This window comes from Panthera leo, chromosome B2 (assembly GCF_018350215.1).
Source record: "Panthera leo isolate Ple1 chromosome B2, P.leo_Ple1_pat1.1, whole genome shotgun sequence".
Classification (NCBI taxonomy): domain Eukaryota; kingdom Metazoa; phylum Chordata; class Mammalia; order Carnivora; family Felidae; genus Panthera; species Panthera leo.
The window spans coordinates 118266362-118288925 of record NC_056683.1 but is presented as its reverse complement, the minus strand read 5'-3'; the positions used below and the strand labels follow the sequence as shown (position 1 = coordinate 118288925).

The 22564-nt window shown below is 37.0% G+C and overlaps 1 protein-coding gene across 1 annotated transcript in view; it reads right to left on the bottom strand.

The window, feature by feature from the left end:
• The window catches only part of ENPP3 (ectonucleotide pyrophosphatase/phosphodiesterase 3), a 74838-nt gene that overhangs the window by 15218 nt on the left and 37056 nt on the right, over positions 1–22564 (bottom strand). The window contains exons 12-20 of the mRNA XM_042937407.1: positions 20970–21078; positions 19784–19912; positions 19013–19044; positions 16315–16442; positions 11000–11066; positions 8332–8419; positions 6604–6782; positions 5053–5104; positions 3562–3716 (exon numbers count right to left, since the gene is read on the bottom strand). Of these exons, the coding sequence (XP_042793341.1) occupies positions 3562–3716; positions 5053–5104; positions 6604–6782; positions 8332–8419; positions 11000–11066; positions 16315–16442; positions 19013–19044; positions 19784–19912; positions 20970–21078 (939 nt within the window). The remainder of the gene's footprint in view (positions 1–3561; positions 3717–5052; positions 5105–6603; positions 6783–8331; positions 8420–10999; positions 11067–16314; positions 16443–19012; positions 19045–19783; positions 19913–20969; positions 21079–22564) is intronic.

Sequence of the window (22564 nt, the reverse complement as noted above, 5' to 3'; positions counted from 1 at the left end):
TACTATTTTCTCTAAGTAGCATAGACTTTGGGGCACATGGATCAAAATGGGTTTAGTCAGAAAGTACTAAAAAAAAGTTACACTTTTTTTGCTTACCGAAAATCCTGTTTCTTACATACCAAACTTGAACCCCAAATATAAGTGCATCAAGACTAGGAAAGACAGGATGTGGCCTCCTGTATGAACATGAGGTTATGCATTAGGCAGCCCTTTAAAAGGATAGAGGGGAGGTGTGGTCACATCATTTCTGAGTCCTGGGTTCCTGAGAGAAGATACAGTGAACCATCGCACCCCCAACCCCCCACCTCCACACACAGAAACAGGTTCAGCCCTGCTAGCTTTTCAGAGTTCCTTAGAGTTTTTTAAGCCAGGGGATAAAAGTCAGGAAAAGAATAAATAGAACTCAGACACTCAGATAAAATCTGAACTCCCTAGCTCTCAAAATTCTTCAAGAGAAATAGGTGATGAGCACAGACAGGAAAGCAAGATACTTTCATTTCTAGTCTGGCATGGGGTTAAAATAAAACTTGAATAGGAGATAAAAGTATTTTTATTGAAGCTACAGACTCTCTTTACCTGTAGGCTGATCATAAAAGCTAGTTATTTATTTGAAGATTGGATTGTTACCATCTGAACTTATGGTAAGAATACTAACTGTATACTTTTTAAATTATTCTTCTGGGCATGTGGGTTTTTTCTATAGGGAAAAATATTTCTTATAGTTAAAAAAATGTTTGCAATACATAATAACGTTCCTAGTTTTTTAAAGAGTCACAAAATACGATTAAGTCATAATTTATAATATTAGCGCTAGGAAACTTTGGAAACAAAACAAGGCTATTTAAAAATCCAGCGAAGGAATGTCTGGGTGGCTTAGTCGGTTGAGTGTCCGACTCTTGATTTTGGCTCAGGTCATGATCTCACGGTAGTGAGATCCTCCTCCCCGTCCACCTCTCCCTCCCCCCACCCCCCCCCACCCCCGCCAAAATCCAGTGATAAGCGAGGTATGTACGAATATAGATCAAGAGAGAGAGAAGTGCTTTGCAAGTGTGCTAGATTTTCTTCTCTGAAAAAGTTCTTTGATTTATTTTAAATTTATAAGGCATACATTCTAAAACATAATCATAGTTCCTGCCCTTAATTTCAATTTTTCACCTAGCAACAGAAAAAGCCATTCATCTGGCCCTATTGAGCAGGCCCAGAAGCAAAATGCATATACAGTCTAATCAACTCTAATGGTTTTGAAGCAGTTGTTGTTAGGACCATGATTTCAAATCACAGCTACTTCTCCAGAACTCTTCTGAGATAATAACAACAACAAAAATTAGAAAACCCACCAAAACCACAGAAAAACAAAAGCTCCATAAAACTTAAAGGCACAAGCCAATTGGGCCCATGCTCCAAAAAGTGCTTATTTAAAGTCTGATTTTTTTTTTTTCAAACACAGGGCTGATTTACAACATTTTTATGTGAATCTCAAAACATCCTTGTATGTAATTTTCTTGAACCACAACATACTAACAGAGTAATTTCTGAATTAGAAAGCAGAAAATTGCTAGAATTCCATCCTGTCACATGGAGGGAGAAATATACAAGTAGGTCTGTGGGATCAGTGAAAGGGCAGGAACTTTTGGTAACAATGAAGCCAGTTTTAAAACAATAACAAAAAAGAATTGTACTAAACGCCTGGTCTGAGCCCACTTAAAATCTCTCTGCCTCTGATTTCCGCTAAAGCTCATATAAATTCAGGAATGCAAGACAGCAGGGGAAAGTATTAAAAACATCAACATTTCCCTTAACTCCACAGAGTCCCTGATAACCTGGACTTTTCAAAATAGAGAACTGAATAATAAGACTGGCCTTAAATATACTGCCCTTCTCAAAAACAAAAACAAATAGAAATTATTTCAAGGAATAAACAACTTCATATTGTTGTTCCACAGTATGTTGAAGAAAATCACAAACACCACGTTGTGTATTAGGAAAGTGATGTTGCCATTAACCATACACATGAACTCAGGTAACTGTTGGTAAAATATTTGCCCACATTGGGAAATATCAGGGCTCTCCTACCACTGACCACAATTAAACCATTGTCAGCAGCAGAGCTGGTGTTCAGAACACACAAAGCTTCAATTAATAGTGGGAAAATATGCTTATTTTTCTCCAGAAATCTTAAATTGGAACAGAAGATAAGTAAATAAACCAATCACTTCCTTGCCATTAAAAGGGGTGGAATATCTGTACCCTTAGGAAGAACAGTATAGGTTGACGTTTGTCATCAGAATCTTTGGATCTAAGATATCAAGATTTTCTTTACAAAACAGCTTCCTGATTATTTATTTACCCTGCTGGTTGAAAGTACTGCATTGTCCTAAAGCCTTTAAAAATAATGGTTGGGATTAATCTGGCCAACACAGTCATTCAGGAAGTATTGACAGGGCAGCTCTATTGTGCGGATACGTTAAACAGGACCATCCATGCCCTGAAGGGGGTTTTGACTGGTTTTTGGCAGACTGATTTTTGCTTTCATTTACATTTCCCTGATTGCTAATGAAGTTCAATTGCATGGCTCATAGTCTTTGTCCATTTATTAACTAAGAAGTTTATCATTCTCTTGTTCTCTTGTTTATTGGAAGAAATTTATTAGCTATTCTAGATCCTAATTGCCATTCTGGATACTACCCATCTCTTGTTTCTTATATGCAATGCAAATATATTGTCTCATCCATAACTTTGTCTTTTTGTCACACATTAATGTTAATATGGTCAAATTAATAATTTTTTTTTATTCTTGGATCCTAAGAAATCCTTTTCTATCCCAAGGTCATAAGGATATACGCAAAGGAAAACAGATTTGCTGTTCACGTTTAAGTCTATAAATCTACCAGCAATTTAATTTTGTATATGGTGTGAATTAGAGATCTGACATTTTATTTTGCTAGCCACATGTCCCAGGGTCACTTACCCAAAAGGTGTTTTCCAGACAGTGAAAAAGGAAGAGAATATAAACAGCTGGATTCTCAACTTCAGTCTGGAGAGCTCTATGACAAGGGACATCTATACATGTAAGTCCAGCCTGACTTATTAGAATACTGCATCCTTCAGGGAAGGATTACTTTTTACTCACATTGTGTTCCTTGTGCCTGCCATAATATACACAGCAGATAGTAAGGTATTTGTTAAATAATCAAATAAATATAAAGCCCTTTATAATCTAGTTACCATCACCTTCCAGGTGCACCCACTGTGTACGTAGGATATACAAAATAAACGGTGTGTCTCTGTACTTCCTGTTGCTTCTTTTTGAAATCTTTCCTACCTGCCTTACCAATTGGCCTGTAAACACCTTCTAATTTCTCCAGGCAAAACTCAGTGTGTTCCTCTTTTGCACCCATACAGCACCTATAAATACCTTTAAACAATATCTGGGCTATTGTCTTACAAGACAAACTCACTTTGGGATCTCTACTGAAAATCAAAATTCAATTCTTAGAATATTAGAGAGCTACAAATGTTTTTTTCCCCAGTCTTTGGGGATCAATGGACAGAGAAACTTACTGGCTTGAGTACTGTATATGAGCTCCACATGGGCATCCTGATAGCTTTTCCAAATCCACTGACATATTCCCTGTGATAGAGAAGACAGTGCTCCTTGTTCTTCTGCATGACCCTGGGCCTCCCAAATGGCACATTTAGTTTCTCTGTGGCTGTTACTAAAATGACAATAACATAAAAATGGTTGTAAAATTAGCAAATGCTTCTATGTGTAACGCTATCATTCTCAGGGTGCCCGGGTGGCTTAGTTGGTTAAGTGTCTGACTCTTGGTTTCAGCTCCATTCATGATCTCCGTTCATGATCTTCCTTCATGTGGGTTCGAGCCCTGCATGGGCGCTCTATGCTGACAGCACAGAGCCTGGTGGGGATTCTCACTCTCTCCCTCTCTCTCTGCCCCTCCCCAACTTGCTCTCTCTCACTCTCTCTCAAAATAAATAAATAAAAACTTTTAAAAAACCATCATTCTCTGGTGGTTTATTATATGCCAGTTACTCTCCTAAATATTTTACATACTTAACCTTTTAATTCTTACAACTCTGAAGTGTTATTATTCCACTCTATATATTACAAAACTAGGGCTTAGATATTTAGCCAAGCAGCTAACAGCTCACAGGGCATATTTGAAGAGGGAAAACCTCAAAACCAAAAGGACATACTTTGTAACAAAGATGACCTACATTAATAATTATCATAGGAACAATGTTGCAATTTTATAAAGAAAAGTATGCCCTAATGTATTTATTTTTATTTGCCTGTTAGTATATTCTAAAACTCCATCAATTATTGATACTTTAAAAACCTGCAAGGTATTCATGCCATGGAATAACACTCAATAGATTATAAAAAGATTTTCAACCAACCAAGACATTGACTGAACTTTTACTGTGCGTCAGGCACTATTTTAAGTGCGCACATAGATTAACTCATTTAATCTTCATAAAAACTCTATAAAGACGGTATCCCCATTTTATAAATGATGAAACAAGCCCAATGAGTTTAACACGAGAATACTTTAAAGATAACGGATAATAATAATGTCGCTACAGGCCAGGCACTGTTCTAAATTCTTTCCATGGATTAATTCCTTCAGTCTTTACAACCACATGAGGTGGGTACCATTATTATAGATGAGTAGACAGAGGCACAGAGACATTAAGTGATTTGGCTCAGGTTACATAGCCAAGAAGCAGTAGAGGTAGGAGTCCAACCCAGGCAGTGAACCCTGTTCACATCTAAGAAAGGGAACAGGGGACCGTAGAGAAGGCACAACCATTTCAAGGAATTTGTTGTGTTCCTGGAACCACTATAACTACCCAGGCTTGCAACTGATCTTACCAGATCTAGTTCTGTTTTTTCCCCCTCCTATATATTGGCAATACGATCTTTATGTTCAAAAGCCTCTGTGAGTTTATTTTAAAGAACCCCCAAAAAGGCAATATTGTGTTTTGTTGGGCCTAAACATCAAAGACTTGACATGTTTTCTACTGACTTACTTTCATTTTGGGAGAGATTTAGCATTAGATTCACATGTTCTAAAGCAGCATTCTGTAAAACAATGCGGGGAAGGGAGAAAGTAAGTCAAAGTGATAACACATGTTGTAAAAGGTGATCAGGATTATTTCCTGATCAGGATTGCAGTAATCACATGAATATTTTACTACTCAACAAAGAAGCCAGACTAACTTGAGTTTAAATTCCAATTCTGCCACTTACTCAGAAATACAGAGATACTATTACTCCTTAAAAGACTTTGTGTGGGAGTTTGCAAAGATGCAATTGATGTTGGGGCAAAGCATTTTGACCACAGCTAGAATCAACTGCTAAACTGAAATAACAACATCTCTGGGCTTCTAGGGCTTTAATAGGAGTACAACTCACTTGAGGGTCTTGTTAAAATGCAGATTCTGATTAGAAAACCTGAGCTCAGTGGGGCCTGAGATTCTAGATCTCTGAGCAGCTTGCAAGTGAGGCAGATGTTGAATCCTGTGACCACACTCTGAATAGCAAAGGGCATTCTTCACAGAGAAGAATTTGGAAGCTGGCAGTCCGGAGGTAGACCAAACATCCATGACCTGGGACAATTCACCTGACTTCTCTGACCCTTCTTTGTTCCTAAAATGTAGACTAAAACACCCACATTGTGATGTTTATTATTATTACCATTATTTTGAATGGCATTTCCATCAAAGTTGTCTGTAGGTAAGAAACCCGCATCCATACTTTGATCTTGACTGTGGATTTGATTTCTACTGGGAAGCTTGACTGGACTTTTACCCTTTAAAGCCTTTTTTGGTTGGCATCTATCTATATACTTTTTGATCTGTGTGGTGTAATGGTATTTGGAGGATTATAGAAGGTCAAGTCTTTGCTGCCTCCTGGTTATAAGGAATAATTCTTGGCGGAGGCAGCCCGTGCTTATTGAACTCTACAACCACATTTTGAACTTGGCGTCAAATGCACGTTGACATTGGTTTTAACTTGATGGATTCCTGATAACTGGGCTCGGATTCCATTCTGAAACCCCAAGGCCCATCCATGTGCTCTAGTTCTCACAAGGAGAACTTGCATTTTGAGCTCCTGTTCTGACTCCTTGCCTTTTGGGGGTGGGGGTGGGGGTTCCTAGCACTGGAATCTCACCTTACTGACGGTCTCCTGGGATCTGAAGTCAAGCTCCTGAACTCAGCCAAGTACCTGATGCACTAAAAAGACCTGTAAGAGGTCTTGTAGCTGTAAGAGGGATGGTTTACCAAGGAAATAAAAAAGAGCTCCAAGATTCTACCATTTTGAATGGTTAAGGACACTTAGCTCACAAGGGAATTAATAATTTCCAAATAGTGCTTTCCAATTTACAAAGCATAGTCACATACTTAATTGACAATGCATCTCTCATCCCCAGACAAGGTTCAGAGAAACCACATACATTTACTTAGTAAAGATCCTAACTAGAACACAAACCTGGTTGTCAGCTACCCTGACGATAACCCTGGTTATGGAAATTAGTTTGCCCCTTTATATTCTTATGAATATATGAAGTTATTACTTACGCTTTGTAGCACAGGGCATGAACAATGGAGAGTATCTGTGGGCAGTGGGACAGTAAAGCCACAAACAGAAAACTTCGACACTTCCTCTGCATGGGATGGCTCGTAAAAAGGGACCTTCAGAAGATGGTTTAAACTACCATGGGTGCCATTATTTGGTGCTGGTTGAATGTGTAGAAGGTCTGTTTTTAAAAATAAGTTCAAAGTAGTTTTAAGTTAAAAGGCAACAATATCTGTCTAGGAGATGGAGGAAAACAAAATTTCCATTAATAAATTCCACAGTAAGGGGCACCTGGGTGGCTCAGTCGATTGAGCATCTGACTTCGGCTCAGGTCATGATCTCGTGATTCGTGAGTTCGAGCCCCACATCGGGCTCTGTGCTGTCAGGCTGACAGCCCGCTTCAGATCCTCTGTCCCCCTCTGTCTGCCCCTTCCCAGCTTGTGCTCTCCCAAAAAATAAATAATTAATTAATTAATAAATAGATAAATAAATAAATTCTGCCGTAAAACAGTCTTGGACTGCATGTGCCATTGGGTTTACTGACTCTTGCCCCATGGTTTCACCACCTCCTCTTTCTAGAGAATGGGGACCGTTGCTGTAAGAGCTATAGGAATTTTCAGGAACTGTGTCTGCTCCTCTACAGAAAAGTATTATTGCTTAAAGGATCACTTTGTTCTTTAAGCATATCATGGTCTTTCTAGCATAAGAAGCTATAGTTTTATCAAAAAACAATTTTGAAGAAGTTAAATAATTTACAATCTTATTGGTAGTATATTTACTTAGTTATATGAAACTTCTCTAAGGACAGATACCTTTAAAAAGTTAAACTCATAGATTTTGCTTAATATTTAGATAACTTTTTCTATTTTGTTCTATAACAATACAATATACAAATATTTTATGGACATAGCCTTTTAAGTGGCTCCTGCTGAATACCGCCTAATAGATCTCTTCCAGAACTTAAATCCTATCTGGTTCCTTCTAAGCTTCCCCACAAAGGGCCAGCATCTCTGACCACACATCCAGCTGGGGAACCAAGAATCAAAGTTGTTAAGGCTACAACACAGTATTTTCAAATGGATACTCTTTGGTTTCTAAGTCATATTCAATCACCACACGCCTTTGGCAAGATTAAGAGTAACAATGGTGAGGATATTTATGTCAGAATTCTAAAGCTCAAGGTGAAATTGCAACTTACCCATTACCTTGCCTAAACGATTTGTTAATACAATGGTTTGAAGTAAGCATGTAGGCATAAAGATAGGGGAAATCCCCTGAAACTCTAATTATTTAAGGTTTTTTTTTTTAACACTGAGTATAATAATAAGCAGCTATACAAATAGGATTTCTATCATCCTTTTATGCCAGAAGCTTTTTCTCTGTAATTACAAGAAAATACTTGTGTTTTAGGGGTTCTTTTCCTACTCTGAAAAGTTGGAAATGTGATCTTACTCACCTAAGTTTTATTAAGTTTTCAAGTAGTAACTAACTGATAGAAAGGCTCATCTCCTGAGATCTAATCTTTGTCATTACCAGCAATCAGAAACAATAATTTCATAAACTACTATGGCTGAATAATTCAGAATGGTGATTCATTCTTATCTTTTCTACTTTCTGTCTTCTTAGTGCAGAGCAGCCCCCTCTGGGATTCAATTTATTGCCAATTTCAAAATATGTATTTTTAAAACTACATCCACATTTTGATGTTAAATTTATATAGATATACTCACCACATATAAGGTTATAGACTTCGATATTTTCGAATGGTTCAATTTCAGTCTTCTCTTTAAAACTGGGTCCATGTGCCAAAAAGATAGCCTAGGTGATGACAGTCCTACTGTTACTAGATGCCATCTAAACTCAAAAACAAATGGTGGAAGAGACACAATTGCCTTCTGTCACAGCTCTCCTAGCTGTGTCTCCTGCTATTATAAGGATTTCTTTTCAGATTTGAAAATGACTTGTATGTTACCTCCACCCGTGACTGGGATTCCACAAATCCCAATCAAATATAATGCATATTGTATTTATTTTTTTCTAAATGTACCTGATTCCACAGCACCTTGCGTGTCAACAGACGAGGAGAAAACAAGCAACAATGGACAATCAATGTCAGCACAATTCTACAATATCTGGACAGTATAAATTACAAATTCATAATATAACATCAGGAATTCTTTTGGTTGTCTTTTCATATCATTGTTCAAATATGTTAATACATGACCAAAACATGCTGAAGTTTCTAAACACTAAAGTTTTTTCACAGCTTAGACTAACCCACCGATTTCTCAAATATATCTCCCCTTTACCTTTCGGATGAAGAATTCTAAATACTTTTTATTTATATTTAAATAATTAATGTTAAGTTAATTATGTTATTCATAACAATCTAATTCTTTCAGATTGCAAATAACTAGAAGAAAAGTGTCAAACATAATTATTTTTTGGTAATAGGACTATATAAAACATATATATCCTTTTTTTCCAAGATAGCAAATAAATGGAGACATAGGTTTTCTTTCTAGCAATTAACTTAATTATCAAATAGTACTCTATTTGATAGAAAGGCACTCTGTCTCTAGAGACTTTTCAAATGTTTACAAGGGGATATCATGCATCACAGCAATGTTAAAAGGCAGTATATTCATAATGGGCCCAACACATTTTCTTTATTTGAGAAGGAATGTGTGTGTGTGTGTGTGTGTGTGTGTGTGTGTGTGAATAACACACACAGGAAATAGGAAAGACAATGAGGTTGCCTGTTAGAATGGCTAAAATTAACAATTCAGGAAATAACAGATGTTGGCAAAGATGTGGAGAAAGGGGAACACTTTTGCACCACTAATGGGAATGCAAACTGGTGCAGGCACGCTGAAGAACAGTATTGAGTTTCCTCAAAAAATCAAAAATAGAGCTACCCTACAACCCAGCAATTGTACTAGTAGGTGTTTATCCAAAGGATACAAAAATGCCGATTTGAAGGGGCACACGCAATGTTTATAGCAGCACTATCAACGATAGCCAAAGTATGGAAAGAGTCCAAATGTCCACTGACTGACAAATGGATAAAGAAGATGTGGAATAAGACTCCTTGGTGATGAAAAAGAATGAAATCTTGCCATTTGCAACAGTGTGGATGGAACTAGAGGAAATTATGCTAAGCGAAATAAGTCAGTCAGACAAAGACAAATAACATGATTTCACTCACCTGAATTTAAGAAGCATACTAAGATGAACATAGGGGAAGAGAAGGAAAACATAAGATAAAAACAGAGAGAGGGGCAAACATAAGAGACTATTAAATACAGAGAACAAACCGAGGGTTGCTGGAGGAGAGGTGGGTAGAGGGATGGGCTAAATGGGTGATGGGTATTAAGGAGGCACTTGCTGGGATGAGCACTGGCTGTTGTATGTAAGAGATGGATCGCTGGGTTCTACTCCTGAAGCCAAGATTCCACTGTGTGTTAGCTAACTTGAATTTAAAGAAATAAATTTTTTAAAAAGATAATGAGGTTGCAGAAAATCATGAAGTTTACCTATGTGGGCATATCCGCTACACTTCTCTCATGGACTCTTCCAAATAGTCTCTTCCCTGGGCTTCCAGGACATACTCCACTCCAGGTTTTCTTCTTTGCTCACTGGCTATACTTCTAGGTGTCTTTCAACCTCTTCAAGTAGAAGTGCTTAGAGCTCAGGACTTGGTCTTCCTCTCTACCTGTACTCACTTTCTAAGGATCTTGTCTAGCTGCGTATCTTTTAAATAACTGATATACCTAAAACTCAATTTTTTGTTTATTTCTGGGTAGATTCCCTTTAGGTGCCTATAAAGCATCTCTACTTACATGTCTGATAAATATTTTCAACTTAACATGCCCAACTGAAACTTCACTCCTTCTTCTCCAATCAGCCACGCAGTCTTACATCCTTCCAATAGCCGATGAAGGCTCTCCTGCCCCCAACGCGTCAGGCACAATCCTACCTTTGGGCCTTTGTACTTGGCTGTTTCCTCTGTTGGGTACACCTATCCCCTGAACATTTGAAAGGCTGATTCTTTCACCTTCTTCAAGTCTCTGTTCAAATGTCATCTCAATGAATCTTACCCTCTCCACCTTATGTAAAGTTGCATACTGCCCCCATGGTACCCTGGGACATGCCCAATTTCCACCTACTCTGTGTCACCTTTATTTCCCATGGCATTTATCCCCTAACATACCAAATAATATATTTCCTTATTATGCCAATTGTCTATATCCCTCTGTTAGAATGAAAGCTTCATGAGGGCAGGGATCCTTATCTGTGTTGTTCACAGGTGTATTCAAGGGCCCTAAAGACTGCCTGTGACAAAGTAGGTGCTCAATAAATATTTGTTAAAAAAAATAAAATAAAGCAGTAAGTTACCTCCATGCTCTTAAACTCATTGTTATAACCGTGGTTGCCTCCTCCACAGGATGAATATGCTTTACTCCTTTAAAGAAATGATATTACATTGCAATTAATACATTAATATGAGACCTTATTGTAAACTGACCTTTAACGGATTTTTATGCAGCTTATGCTTTTATATAGGTAAATTTTCTGTCAACAACAGCATAAATATATTTTCATGCTCAAGTTCATAACCACAGAGGAACAAACAGAATGGTAGCAGAATGGTAGCAGGAAGGAGAACTCCAGAACCAGAAGTAGAATTCAAAAGCCTTTGACTCTTAGACATTGACAAGATAATAACAAAGGCATAGGTTAAAAAAAAAATGAATATAACTTCATGTCAGCTATATGTCAATAAAAATCTATTAATTTAAAAATGTAAAAAATTGTCTTCAAGCTTATCTGTATCTTTACACATTAATGTCTGTGTGGTTAAGAATAGTTTAATTAATATACTACTTTAAGCATTTCAGTGCTTTAGAAATATGTCTTTGAAACTGGGAAAAATATTGATTCCTATTCTACAGTAGAGATAGGTAGGGAAATAATGTAAAAGTATAAAGAATACTGAAGGAAAGTTCATTATAACACTCGGTAAGAAGAAGCTAGTATATTCTTGTAAATTTAGAATTTATTTCTAACTTTTGGGCTTTTCTTCTATAGGCTGTTGTGTTCTGTTACTTGAATGACTTTTCAAATTTAATTTGCCTTTTACCCACCTTCTCCTATTTTAGTATTTGAATTGAGCAATTTTAGCAGTCCAAACTGGCAATAAATAAACCTAGATTTTTTTTTTTTTAAACAACAATGCCATACTGGTTCAAATTAGGTCTCTAATGGAAAAAGAGACTCTTATTCCCTAAGAGATTTGTCTCATTTGCTTTCCCACCCCCTACCTCCCACTCCTCAGGGAAAACACACACACACAATGTTTTTGTTTTTATGTTGTAGGCAGGACTTTAATTTAGTGTCCTAAAAGATCAGCTTCTAAAACATTCATAACTGAGTCTCAGCTTAATTAAAAACAAATCACAAAATAAAAAATAAATCATCACACTGAGCAGGCTACACTCAGCTACACTCAACACTACCCAATAGAGGGAAGAAAGGAGAGGCTAAGTACTTACTTACTAGCTGGATGGGGAAAGAAAGGGAGTCCTATTTATAAGGTGTTTAAATTCAATTACCCTAAGATGCCAGCTCATTACCTTAGTTAATTCCAATAAAATGTGGGGCTTAAGGTAAGAGTTGTCTTAAAAATATTTTTATCCTTCTTGCATACATATTTGCTTCCTTCAAGATTACTGGAATTAGGGGTGCCTGGGTGGCTCAGTCAGCTGGGTGTCCAACTTCGGCTCAGGTCATGATCTGCCCATTCGTGGGTTCAAGCCCCATGTTAGGCTCTGCGCTGTCAGAACCTGCTTCAGATTCTGTGTCTCCCTCTCTCTCTTCCCCTCCCCTGATTGTGCACTCTCTCTCTCTCTCTCTCTCTCTCAAAAATAAATAAATAAACATTAAAAAAAGATTACCGTAACCATTTGGGGATAATTCAGTTTTAAATTCTGTGTGGGAGGCTAGAGTATTCATTAATGAAAGAACAAAAAGGTCTTTAGAACCAAGTCATTGGTAAAATTCTCTGAAATTTGGTCTGTTCTATATCTCTCTATTTTCAGAAATATCTCTTTTTATAATATTTTCAACTCCTAACCCAACTCAATCAGAAAACTTTAGTCAATATTGCAAAGCTTTATTCAGAAGTAAAAGATAAAAATTAGTGTTTGAAAAAGCTCTATTTTCTCTTCTCAAGTGAAAATGTTACAAATTTGCTCTTCTAACTGCTCATGTTTATGCTCTCCAGCCATTAATTTGGCTCTGGAAATCCATATGGAAAAATGGAAGCTGGCATTTGGAAAAGATGAGTTGATTTTATCTGTCATGATTTAGCTCAACTTCCAAGTACCATATTAAATCTTCTGGAACAAACTCTCTTTTATCTTCTCCATGTCTAATTCATAAAGTCAAAATCAAGGCCAGTGTCTCTGCCACAGTCGGGTAATGACACAGATGGGAGACGAGTAAGACTTCTTTCCTGACCGCCCCCCGCCCCTCCAGGCAGTTGCCAACTATCTGCCTGTGTAATCCTTTCACATCTTCCCTTGCTTTCCTACTCTGCCACCATTCTAAGCTAGACCCTTATTACTTCTGAACTGCACGAAGTTCCTAATTGGTTATCCTGACTCTGAACTTCAGAATCTTCCCACATAAAACACACACACACACACACACACACACACACACACACACACGCACACACACCTAATCACATTGAACACTGTGAGCTCTCAGAAATGCAAATCCACACAACCACATATTCACCTGCAGCCACCTTGTATCTACCAATGGTCTATTTTCTTCCCAGGCAAAGTCACACTTTTCAGTCATGACAGGTAAGGTCTGTCAGGCGGAGAGTGGCTTCATTTACCTGGTGCTCTGGCAACACAGAACCAGTGCAATCGAGGGCATCTAGCCTGTCTGCCTGCAGACCCTCCCTTGACCCCAGAGCAGCTGCTGGCTTTAAAAAGGTGCCCCATTGCTCTGGGCAGAATATTTAGAGAAAGAAGCACCCCTGAGAAGACACAGGCTGGCAGTACTCAAGGCTTGGCAAGAATATGGATGCCTTCCAGCAAAAGAAAAGTGGTCCATGGCCTCCTGCAGACAGGCCCCCCATCAGGGCTCAGTGAGCTGAGCAAGGGTTACTTTTCCACTGCCTCTCATGTTCTTGGCTGAGTGCCTCTGTACAACGCACAGACTGCCCAACGGCCTGGGGCAGACCTGTTGTATGTGACGGCATTTAGCCGATCTCATCCTTAATTTTCAAAGCCCAGAGCAGGAATCACACCTACCAGGAAGCAGCCTCTGGATGTTCTGTGACATCCACATCTAGTCTGTGTAATCACTCTTATTGTTTAGGAAAGAGCACATTTGTGGTGATCCTAGTGTGGCCATTGTTATACCTGATTATAATTGTTGTCTTCCTCCCTGCCTGGGCAAAGATCCTTAGGGTGAGGACTGGGTCTATCCCCATTTCGTAGAAACGTGCCTGGAAAGTATTTGTCACTTTCCGATCATAAAATAAAAAGCTATTATTCATGTTCTCTAAGGGGGAAATACTTCAGCTGTAGTTTCAAATAATTGGGTTTCCCCAAATTAGTGAAATCCAACATGTTTTAGGCAAAATGAGGATAGTGATGATGATGATGATAGGTTGTACTAAATGACAAAGTTTGCTATAACTCTGGGAAGGGAATACAATCTAGTTATCAAACATTTGACACTATAACTAAAGACAACATACTTTGCCATAGAAACTAGGTAGCCTGACGCTCATGTGTTACGAATTGGAGGTAGAGTGACTTAACCAGATGAGAACTTGGTTGCTCTGGTTAGGACTATAATCAACATTTCTTTTGGGGTAAGTCGGTTTCCTTTAACATCAAGAGAATAATAAAACCAGGCTAATCTTGTGTTACAGATGATGAAAATGAAGCCCCAAGACATTAATTTGTTTACATTTCCCCCAAGCTAGGCGTGGAGGCGGGTCTGGAACTCAGCCTGCTGCTCTTTTTACATCTCACTGCTAGCTATTAAATATAAAAAGCTCATAATTTGAGACTGGGTGTTATGTAATACCCAGAGGTACCCTGGCAGCTGGACTCTCCTTCTACAACCCACAGGGCATGTTATAGGATGGATGGGCACTTTCTTGTTTTGTACCAGTGGCCTCCTAACTTCTTTGATCTCATACTCTCAACAGTAAGTATTTGGAGAATATACCCACATTTGGGACTATATTTGCTTACATATTACCCGCATACATTATTTAAAACCCGATATACTTAATATAAGTAAAGCTTAGTCTTTTAAAATCTCCTGGAGAATGTTATGTTGAGCCACACAGCATATAGCCAAGGACCTTCACAAAGGGTTATGAAACTTCTTATCCCAAGAAGAGAGGCCAGTGCCATCTAGTGGCCAGGTGTGAACATGCACACTCTCTGGCCTAGCGGTGTATTGCTTGGGTTTCCTGGTTACCTCACAGAACAGGCTCTCCCAACTCCCTCATCTTTTTTGTCTCCTCTTTATTAAATATATCTTCCAGCATCTGTAATCCCATTGTCCTCTGTATCCCCCGACATGACGTAGCATGCAAATAAGGCCAGAAAACAATGTGATCCTGATTCCATTTAAAACCACTTATGCACAGGGAAAAAAACAAAACAAAACAAAACGCTGGAATAAAATACAAAAAAAAAAAAAGGAAATATTAGCTAAACTATCAGAAAGTGTATATTTTTTGGTTTTCTGGCTTATTACCAGTCTTCTTCATTTGACAAGGAAGGCAGGAATCCTGTCTGTATCCCAAATGCCTGGAACAAAGCCTGGCATACACAATAACAAGCATCAATAAAATTTTGTGAAACCAACGAATTCATTGGTTATCTTGGGATGAAGCGATCCAGAATGGTTTTTATCTTCCCTAAATGCAGTTGTAACTTGCAGATGCTCAACAATCAACATGAATTAGAACTAGAAAAAAAAAAATGTTCACCTAATTGGTTAGCTTAGCCACAAATGTGCTCTTTCCTAAAAACCACAAAGATGACAAAGATTTCGATGACCTATCTAATCAATTACTTACTGCCAACCTGGAAGACAACTGATGTCATCTTTACATCCTGTCAACTACCTGAAAAAAGATCTAACTGAGGGTTAAGAATGTGCTGGTACTTGTGGTTTCTGGAACGGCCAATCAACAGTGCTAACCCTCTCCCTTCTGTGCATCTATATTGTGAGGATTACGATGCTAAGATTGGCCCCTGATATTTCAAATGCACAAATGCTAGGTAGCATATAGAAAGTCAAGGATTGAGGCACCTGGATGGCTCAGTTGGTTGAGCGTCTGAGTCTTGATTTCAGCTGAGGGCATGGTCTCGCTGTTCGTGAGATCAAGCAAGCCCCAGGTTGAGCTCTGCGCTGGCAGTGTGGAGCCTGCTTGGGATTCTCTCTCTCCCTTTCTCTCTGCCCCTCCCCTGCTCAAGTGCACCGAATGCTCACTTTCTCTCTCAAGAGAAATAAACTTAAAAAAATACATATTGAAAAAAGTCAAGGAAATACCAATGCTCAGGAAAAGTTGCATGATCATAATAGACCAGTAAAATTAAGGTAATTTATAATGAAAGATGGTGGTTAAAAGTATTATGAAACAAGTAAATAGATGCACAAACCTCACAGCCAGCCACTGTCGGTCCACCAAAAGATGAACTTTGTCAATTCTGACATTTTTAGCAAAGTGTAGTCGTTTTGGCAAATCAGGAGTCAAATAGGGTTTGAAATGCTGATCAGGTTTTCGGCACTAAATAATAGGTAGATTATTTATTTGTGTAAGTTATAAAATATGCAGGCTAATTTAACAATTTCATTTGCTAAGACAATTAAGCGCTCTTTAAAAAGTAAGAAGATTTAAGCATGGCTAATAAAATAAGGCTATTAACCCTATTCTCAGTGTGGCCAAATTCCCCAATTAGGTTGCTTTTATTGTTGCAACAATACTTAAATTGCAATTAAAATGTGATTTAAATTATGATTTGGTGTCTGATGTTCTAAGTTTTTATATCTTTAGCCACCATAACCCTCCCCTCCTTTTTTGACAGACAATAGATATGTCTAGATTTCAAGTGGCAATTACAATTTTTGAATTTAAATTATGTATGCATATTATATAACACATTAGTAGATATCAGTAAAAATTTTAAAAACCAGTTTAATTGCACCAAAATCCTTTTACAGTTGATTCAATTTACCCTTGAAATAACCTACATTTGCTTAATTCTCAAGTCAAGTCAAAACCTAGTACAGGCTCCTTATTTGTGAACGATTCATGGATTTCTCACAAACTGAAGTGAAATTTTGTGTCTTTCATAATTACTGCTGTAACTAGATGGCATATTTCAAAACTGTGTAAAGATGCAACTCAGTCATCTAAAAAAAGAAGTGAGGAAATGAGAAACAGAACTACAAAGGAATTTTTTCTCCCTTGTGAACTTTTTTTGAGAAATAAGAGGAAAAAAATACAGGTACGCATATGGGAAAATAATTTTTTTCTACTTTCTCATTTTATTTATTTTAAGCCTTGATAATCACACAAATATTTTAAGTCTGTGTCACTGCTGTTTTGGGCTCAATTTATGTAAGAAGAAAGACACTATGAAATTGAAAAAAAAAACAATAGAGCAAGGAGAGTAACAGAATGAAAAGGGGAAGAGAAATTATTTATTGCACAGATATTTCGGCCAGTTTTTCTTTGCTTATTTTGGTATCTTTACCGGGCTTCTTTTTCTTTCTAATTTATCATTACTTCCTGTTGAAGTCAATATTTTTGTAACATCCAGGCAAGTACATGATGGCAGCAGTTGGTTATGAAGCTTCTTCAAACATACAAAGAACTAGAATGTGCCCTTGAGGACCACAGATCATCTGACAAGTCACACTTTCCTAGCTGGTGTGTAGCCAGAGTAAATCCAGAGGAAAGTGGAGGCACACTGCCAATTTCCGAAGCAGGACGGCGTTATACTTTGCATTTGAGAATTTAGGATGAAGACCTTAGAGTTGGGAAGACTGTGCTCATTTTATCTAAGAACAAGGATGCCATTGTCTGTCATGCAACCAGAATGCTGTTGAACTTAAAGAGTCATCCGTTCATGTTTGATTACGTTTGTCCAATATAAGCTCAAAACAGGCCTACTGGGAATACTGTACCCCCACATGGAAAATTTCCTGGGAATAATGGACTATTCAGGAAATGATGGTCCATTTCTTCGGGGTTCTATAGCTCTAGGCCCAGTCTTTATTTGCGATACCATTAATGGTTTCCAAAGCCCGTGGTATCCAATCCTCCTCCACTACAGGATTATTAGAGATTTTCCCTTCCTCAGCAACAGGGCTTCTGCTTTATGGCTCGTGAGGTGATGGGGAAAAGGACAACAATATGTGGTTTTAGAGAGTCCATCTGTTGAAAATTCTGAAGTACCCATCCAATCAGCATGAACACACTGCCTGTATGCCCTTCGCCAGCAGAGGGAGACATTGTCCACCATGTTTACTCAAGACCAAAATATCAAAGTATAAGAGAAAAAAGAAGTGATTAACACTCTAAAGAATTGCTGCTCTAATGGTCATTTCTGCATCAGACTTGCAGTGGGTCCTAGGTGACAGTAACATTCTTCATGCGGTGTTTTCTTACCTTCAATCATTCCCAGTTCATCCTAACAGTTTTCTTCTATAATTGCACACGACCTATATACTTAAATAAACATAGCTCCACCCCAAGCAATGATAAACTCATGAATTCCATATAATAGATAATATGCTTGTGAGTATACCTTGAATACAGAAGTATTAAAACTACATGCAAGAACATTTCAGGTCTCTCTAGGAGTAGGGAATTCTACTTTGAAAAGTCCAGTTTGCTTTAAGATCTGTATCTCGAATTTGCCCCACTAAGTTTACTCACAACCTGGAATGTGGGAACCAGTCAAAAGAAGTTGGAATTAGAGGGTAAAGAGATGATTTTTCTGACCTCTATGAAAAGATGTGTAAGAGTTCATGATTCACTATTTTCTTATGTTAAGTCACACAACACATGTGACTGGCATGGCCCTTTTGAATGGGACAGCAACACACTCAGTAAAAGCCAGGAGTCAGGGCCACTGTTGTCACAAACTAATCTCTAGTGGTAGCGACTGTAAATGAAAACACCTAAGACAAAAGCAGCTGATCTGCAGGTAAAATACTATTAACGGAGGGTTTAAGAAATAAATTTCAAGTGGATTGGACTCAGAAATATGGAACATAAATTTCCTCAAATCCAGATTTTAAGGACATTATATTAACTTAGATATATGTATTAGGACACTGTATACTTACACTGAGGTTCCTAACAATTTCTTCAGAATTAACTGTTTCAAAAGAAAAAGATAAATAAACCACATTACAAATGTGAACATATCAGATGAATTTCACACATACATTTATTAATGACTATGACCTGGTAAAATTAATAAGAAATTCTTTTAAAATTTATTGATTTTTTTTGAGAGAGAGAGAGAGAGAGAGAAAGGGAGCATGAGCCAGGGAGGGGCAGAGAGAGGAGAGAGAAAAATCCCAAGCTCCAGGCTCCATCTCACAAACTGAGATCATGACCTGAGCCAAGATCAAGAGTCAGACACATAACAGACAGAGCCACCCAGGTGTCCCTAAATAGGAAATTATTTTCAGCAAAGAATTATTTTAGAATTTAACGTATAAGTAGAATATATTTTAACCTAACGATTAAGTAGAATATATTAATATTTTTGTAATATTAATGTTTAATTGATGTTTTAATTATAACCTAATAATTACATGGAAATATCAATATTTTATTAATAGTAATGTTTGATTGTATTAATTAATATCTTATTCATATTAATATAGTTAAGTAGAGTATACTTTTACCTAACGATATTTGATATTACCATAGACTTTATAGGCTGATGATATTTAAACAAGGACGGGGATTTCTTATTTGCTTCTGTGTGGTCTTCCCAAGAAGACAGAAGAGGGGGCCTGGCAATCCCTGTATCCTCAGAATCAGGAAGTTATGGTTACACACTTTCAATTTTACCCCTTTTTTCACATGGGTGTCTTCGTACTTACAAGTGTAAAAGTCCTGAGGTATATTACGAGCCCTGATACGAGGGGCAGGCCCTTCATACATGTAGAAGTTTATTCGATGAAAATAATTAGTCATATATTCCATCTTGTCACAGTAAGTCTTATCCATTCCTGAATTAAAAAAAAAAAATCCACTGAATGCATATAGATGGTAACAATTAGTTGTCTTTCATGATGTCAAATCAGAGATATTTTATGTGGCAGATCTCAAACTAAGTTTCACTGAGAATCTATATTAATTTAACCTATTATTTCACTCTAAATGGCAGATCTAAAAAATCCTGGCAGTGGAGGAGAAGGGTCGCATTGATCAGAGAAGAATAAACAAGAATTATAAACAGATCATTTGTTCAACATAAATCAATTAATTTCAAAGAAGAAAATCCTCTGTAGAAAGCTCGTTAGATCTTAGGTGTATTATTTAACTTTATATAAGTAGCATGTGCTTAAAAAAAAGATTTGGTAGTTAAAACTTCTTCTATTTGTAGATTCTTCAGACTGCCCTTAAATTTTTATTTTCATATTTATTTATAAATTTATTTCATGTTTTATAGTATCTTTTATCAAAATGCACATTAAAATGGTTCCCTTTAATTTTAAAACAATAGGTCAATGTGTTAAGAAAACATTTCAGAAATTTTTAAATAAATTACTCTGTTTCTCATTATCTTGATGTCCTAAAATAAAAACAAGAGTTCTGTAGACATGGTCCTTTTCCTCCTCTCTTCCTTGACTGGTTCCTTCAAAGCCTTTGGAGCTTAGCTTGACTAATGTAGAAAGTGTCACCCCATCTAGAAAAGGCCTATTTCTGCTTTACATACCTCCAAACACACCATATCTAGGAAAGTACTTGACATTGAGTAGGCACTCAAAAAATATTTGGTTGACTAACAACCCAACCATATCTCTGTTAAGTACTATGACCTCCATTTTCACAAAAAAGTAAGTATAAGGATGGATTTTCATAATGAATGTTAAAATAATTAAAGTAGAAATTTTAGTTTTAGTATTCTATTCATCACAGCCTACCACAAAACGTATTCTTTGCTTGTTCGAGAACCTTTAGGTCTAGAAGTATAGACTTTAAAATATCACTATCCTTTTTGCATGCTCCTTGAAGTGAGAAGATATCATCAATGATAAAATATAATTTAAAAAAAAAGCGTACCATGGTCGGCCAAAAGGATTATATTGACACAATTGTCTAAGTTCCGCTGTTTTAGGCCTTCCATCAACATTCCAAAAGTCTTATCTACCAACTGTAAGGCTTGAATTACCTAAGGGGGAAAAAAAATGGAGTTAAGACTGTCTTCATAAATTAAAATTTAATTGATGAAATCATTATCCAAGGGAGTGAGTAAAAACTGAACACATTTCCTTCTCTGAAATTTCTGGATTTTGAAATAGGACATCAGAGCCCAGCACTGTGCTACCACATTTACCAAATATCAATTCCCTGAATTTCTATAAGCAAATAAAAAAAAGTAAACCATGTTTTCCACAAAGGAATATAGACTACTGTCCAATTAGTATCTGAGAAAAATGTTCTGCCTCAACAAATATTCAGCTGCAAAGGCTTTCATCATAATACCCAATGCTGGAGAGGGGAGTCCATAGACACTTCTATAGAAGTCCACATGGTTATTTGGGTGCTGAGGGATTATGTGACAATGCCTAACCAGAGCGTTAAAAAAAGGACCTACCCTATAACCTAACAATTCTATTTCTGGAAATTTGTCCTCATAAACACTTATAGTACAAATGGCTATTTACACCTAGGGCTATTCATTACTTTATTTATTTATTTATTTATTATTCATTCATTCATTCATTTCTAATTTCAATTTAAAATATAAAATTTCAATAAATTTCAATTTCAATATAAAAATAAATATGCCACACATGCTTACAAACATTTCAAAATGTACTTTAAAAAACCATGGCATGGGGAACTGCTCATAAATACAATGCTAAACATAAAATATTAAAACTAAACTGTATGTACCCACAGATATTTCATAATCCTTTCATGTTTAAATATATTTAGCACTCCTTAGTAAACACACATGCACAGAAAACAAAAAAGAAATATATCAAGGGAATATTAACAATGGTTGTCTCTGTATAGTGAATTGGAGTTCATTTTTATTTTATTGCTTATATTCTTTTGTGTTTTAAAATTTTCTACGCCTTATCAGCATAGTACATTAAACTATTTTAAGTGTGTAACTTTTTTTTAAGTTTATTTAGTTTGAGAGAGAGAGGGAGAGAGAATGAGCAGGGAAGGTGCAGAGAGAGGGGGAGAGAAAGAATCCCAAGCAGGGAGCCTGATATGGGGCTCAATCCCACAAACTGTGAGATCATGACCTGAACCGAGATCAAGAGTCAGATGCTTAACTGACTGAGCCACCCAGGTGTCCCTTAAATGAATAACTTTTAATTGACTAACTGTTCATTATTTGTTTCAGTGAAGAGGAAACTGTAATAGCAAATGGATTGGGGGAAAATGTGTAATCTCTTATAGTACTATTATAAAAATTATCGCTTTTTTTATTTTTTGAGAAGGAATTTTACAAGCTAATTATTGTTAAGAGCTTTAGTACATTATCTCATGAAATTGTCATGGCAAACATGCATGGTTGGTGCTATTTCCACCATCTGGAATTTCCAGTTGGAAATACCAGGAAACCTGAGGCTTAAAAATTTTAAATAACATGTTTATGGTCCTACAGTTAACAAGGGATAGAACAGAATTGACTTCAA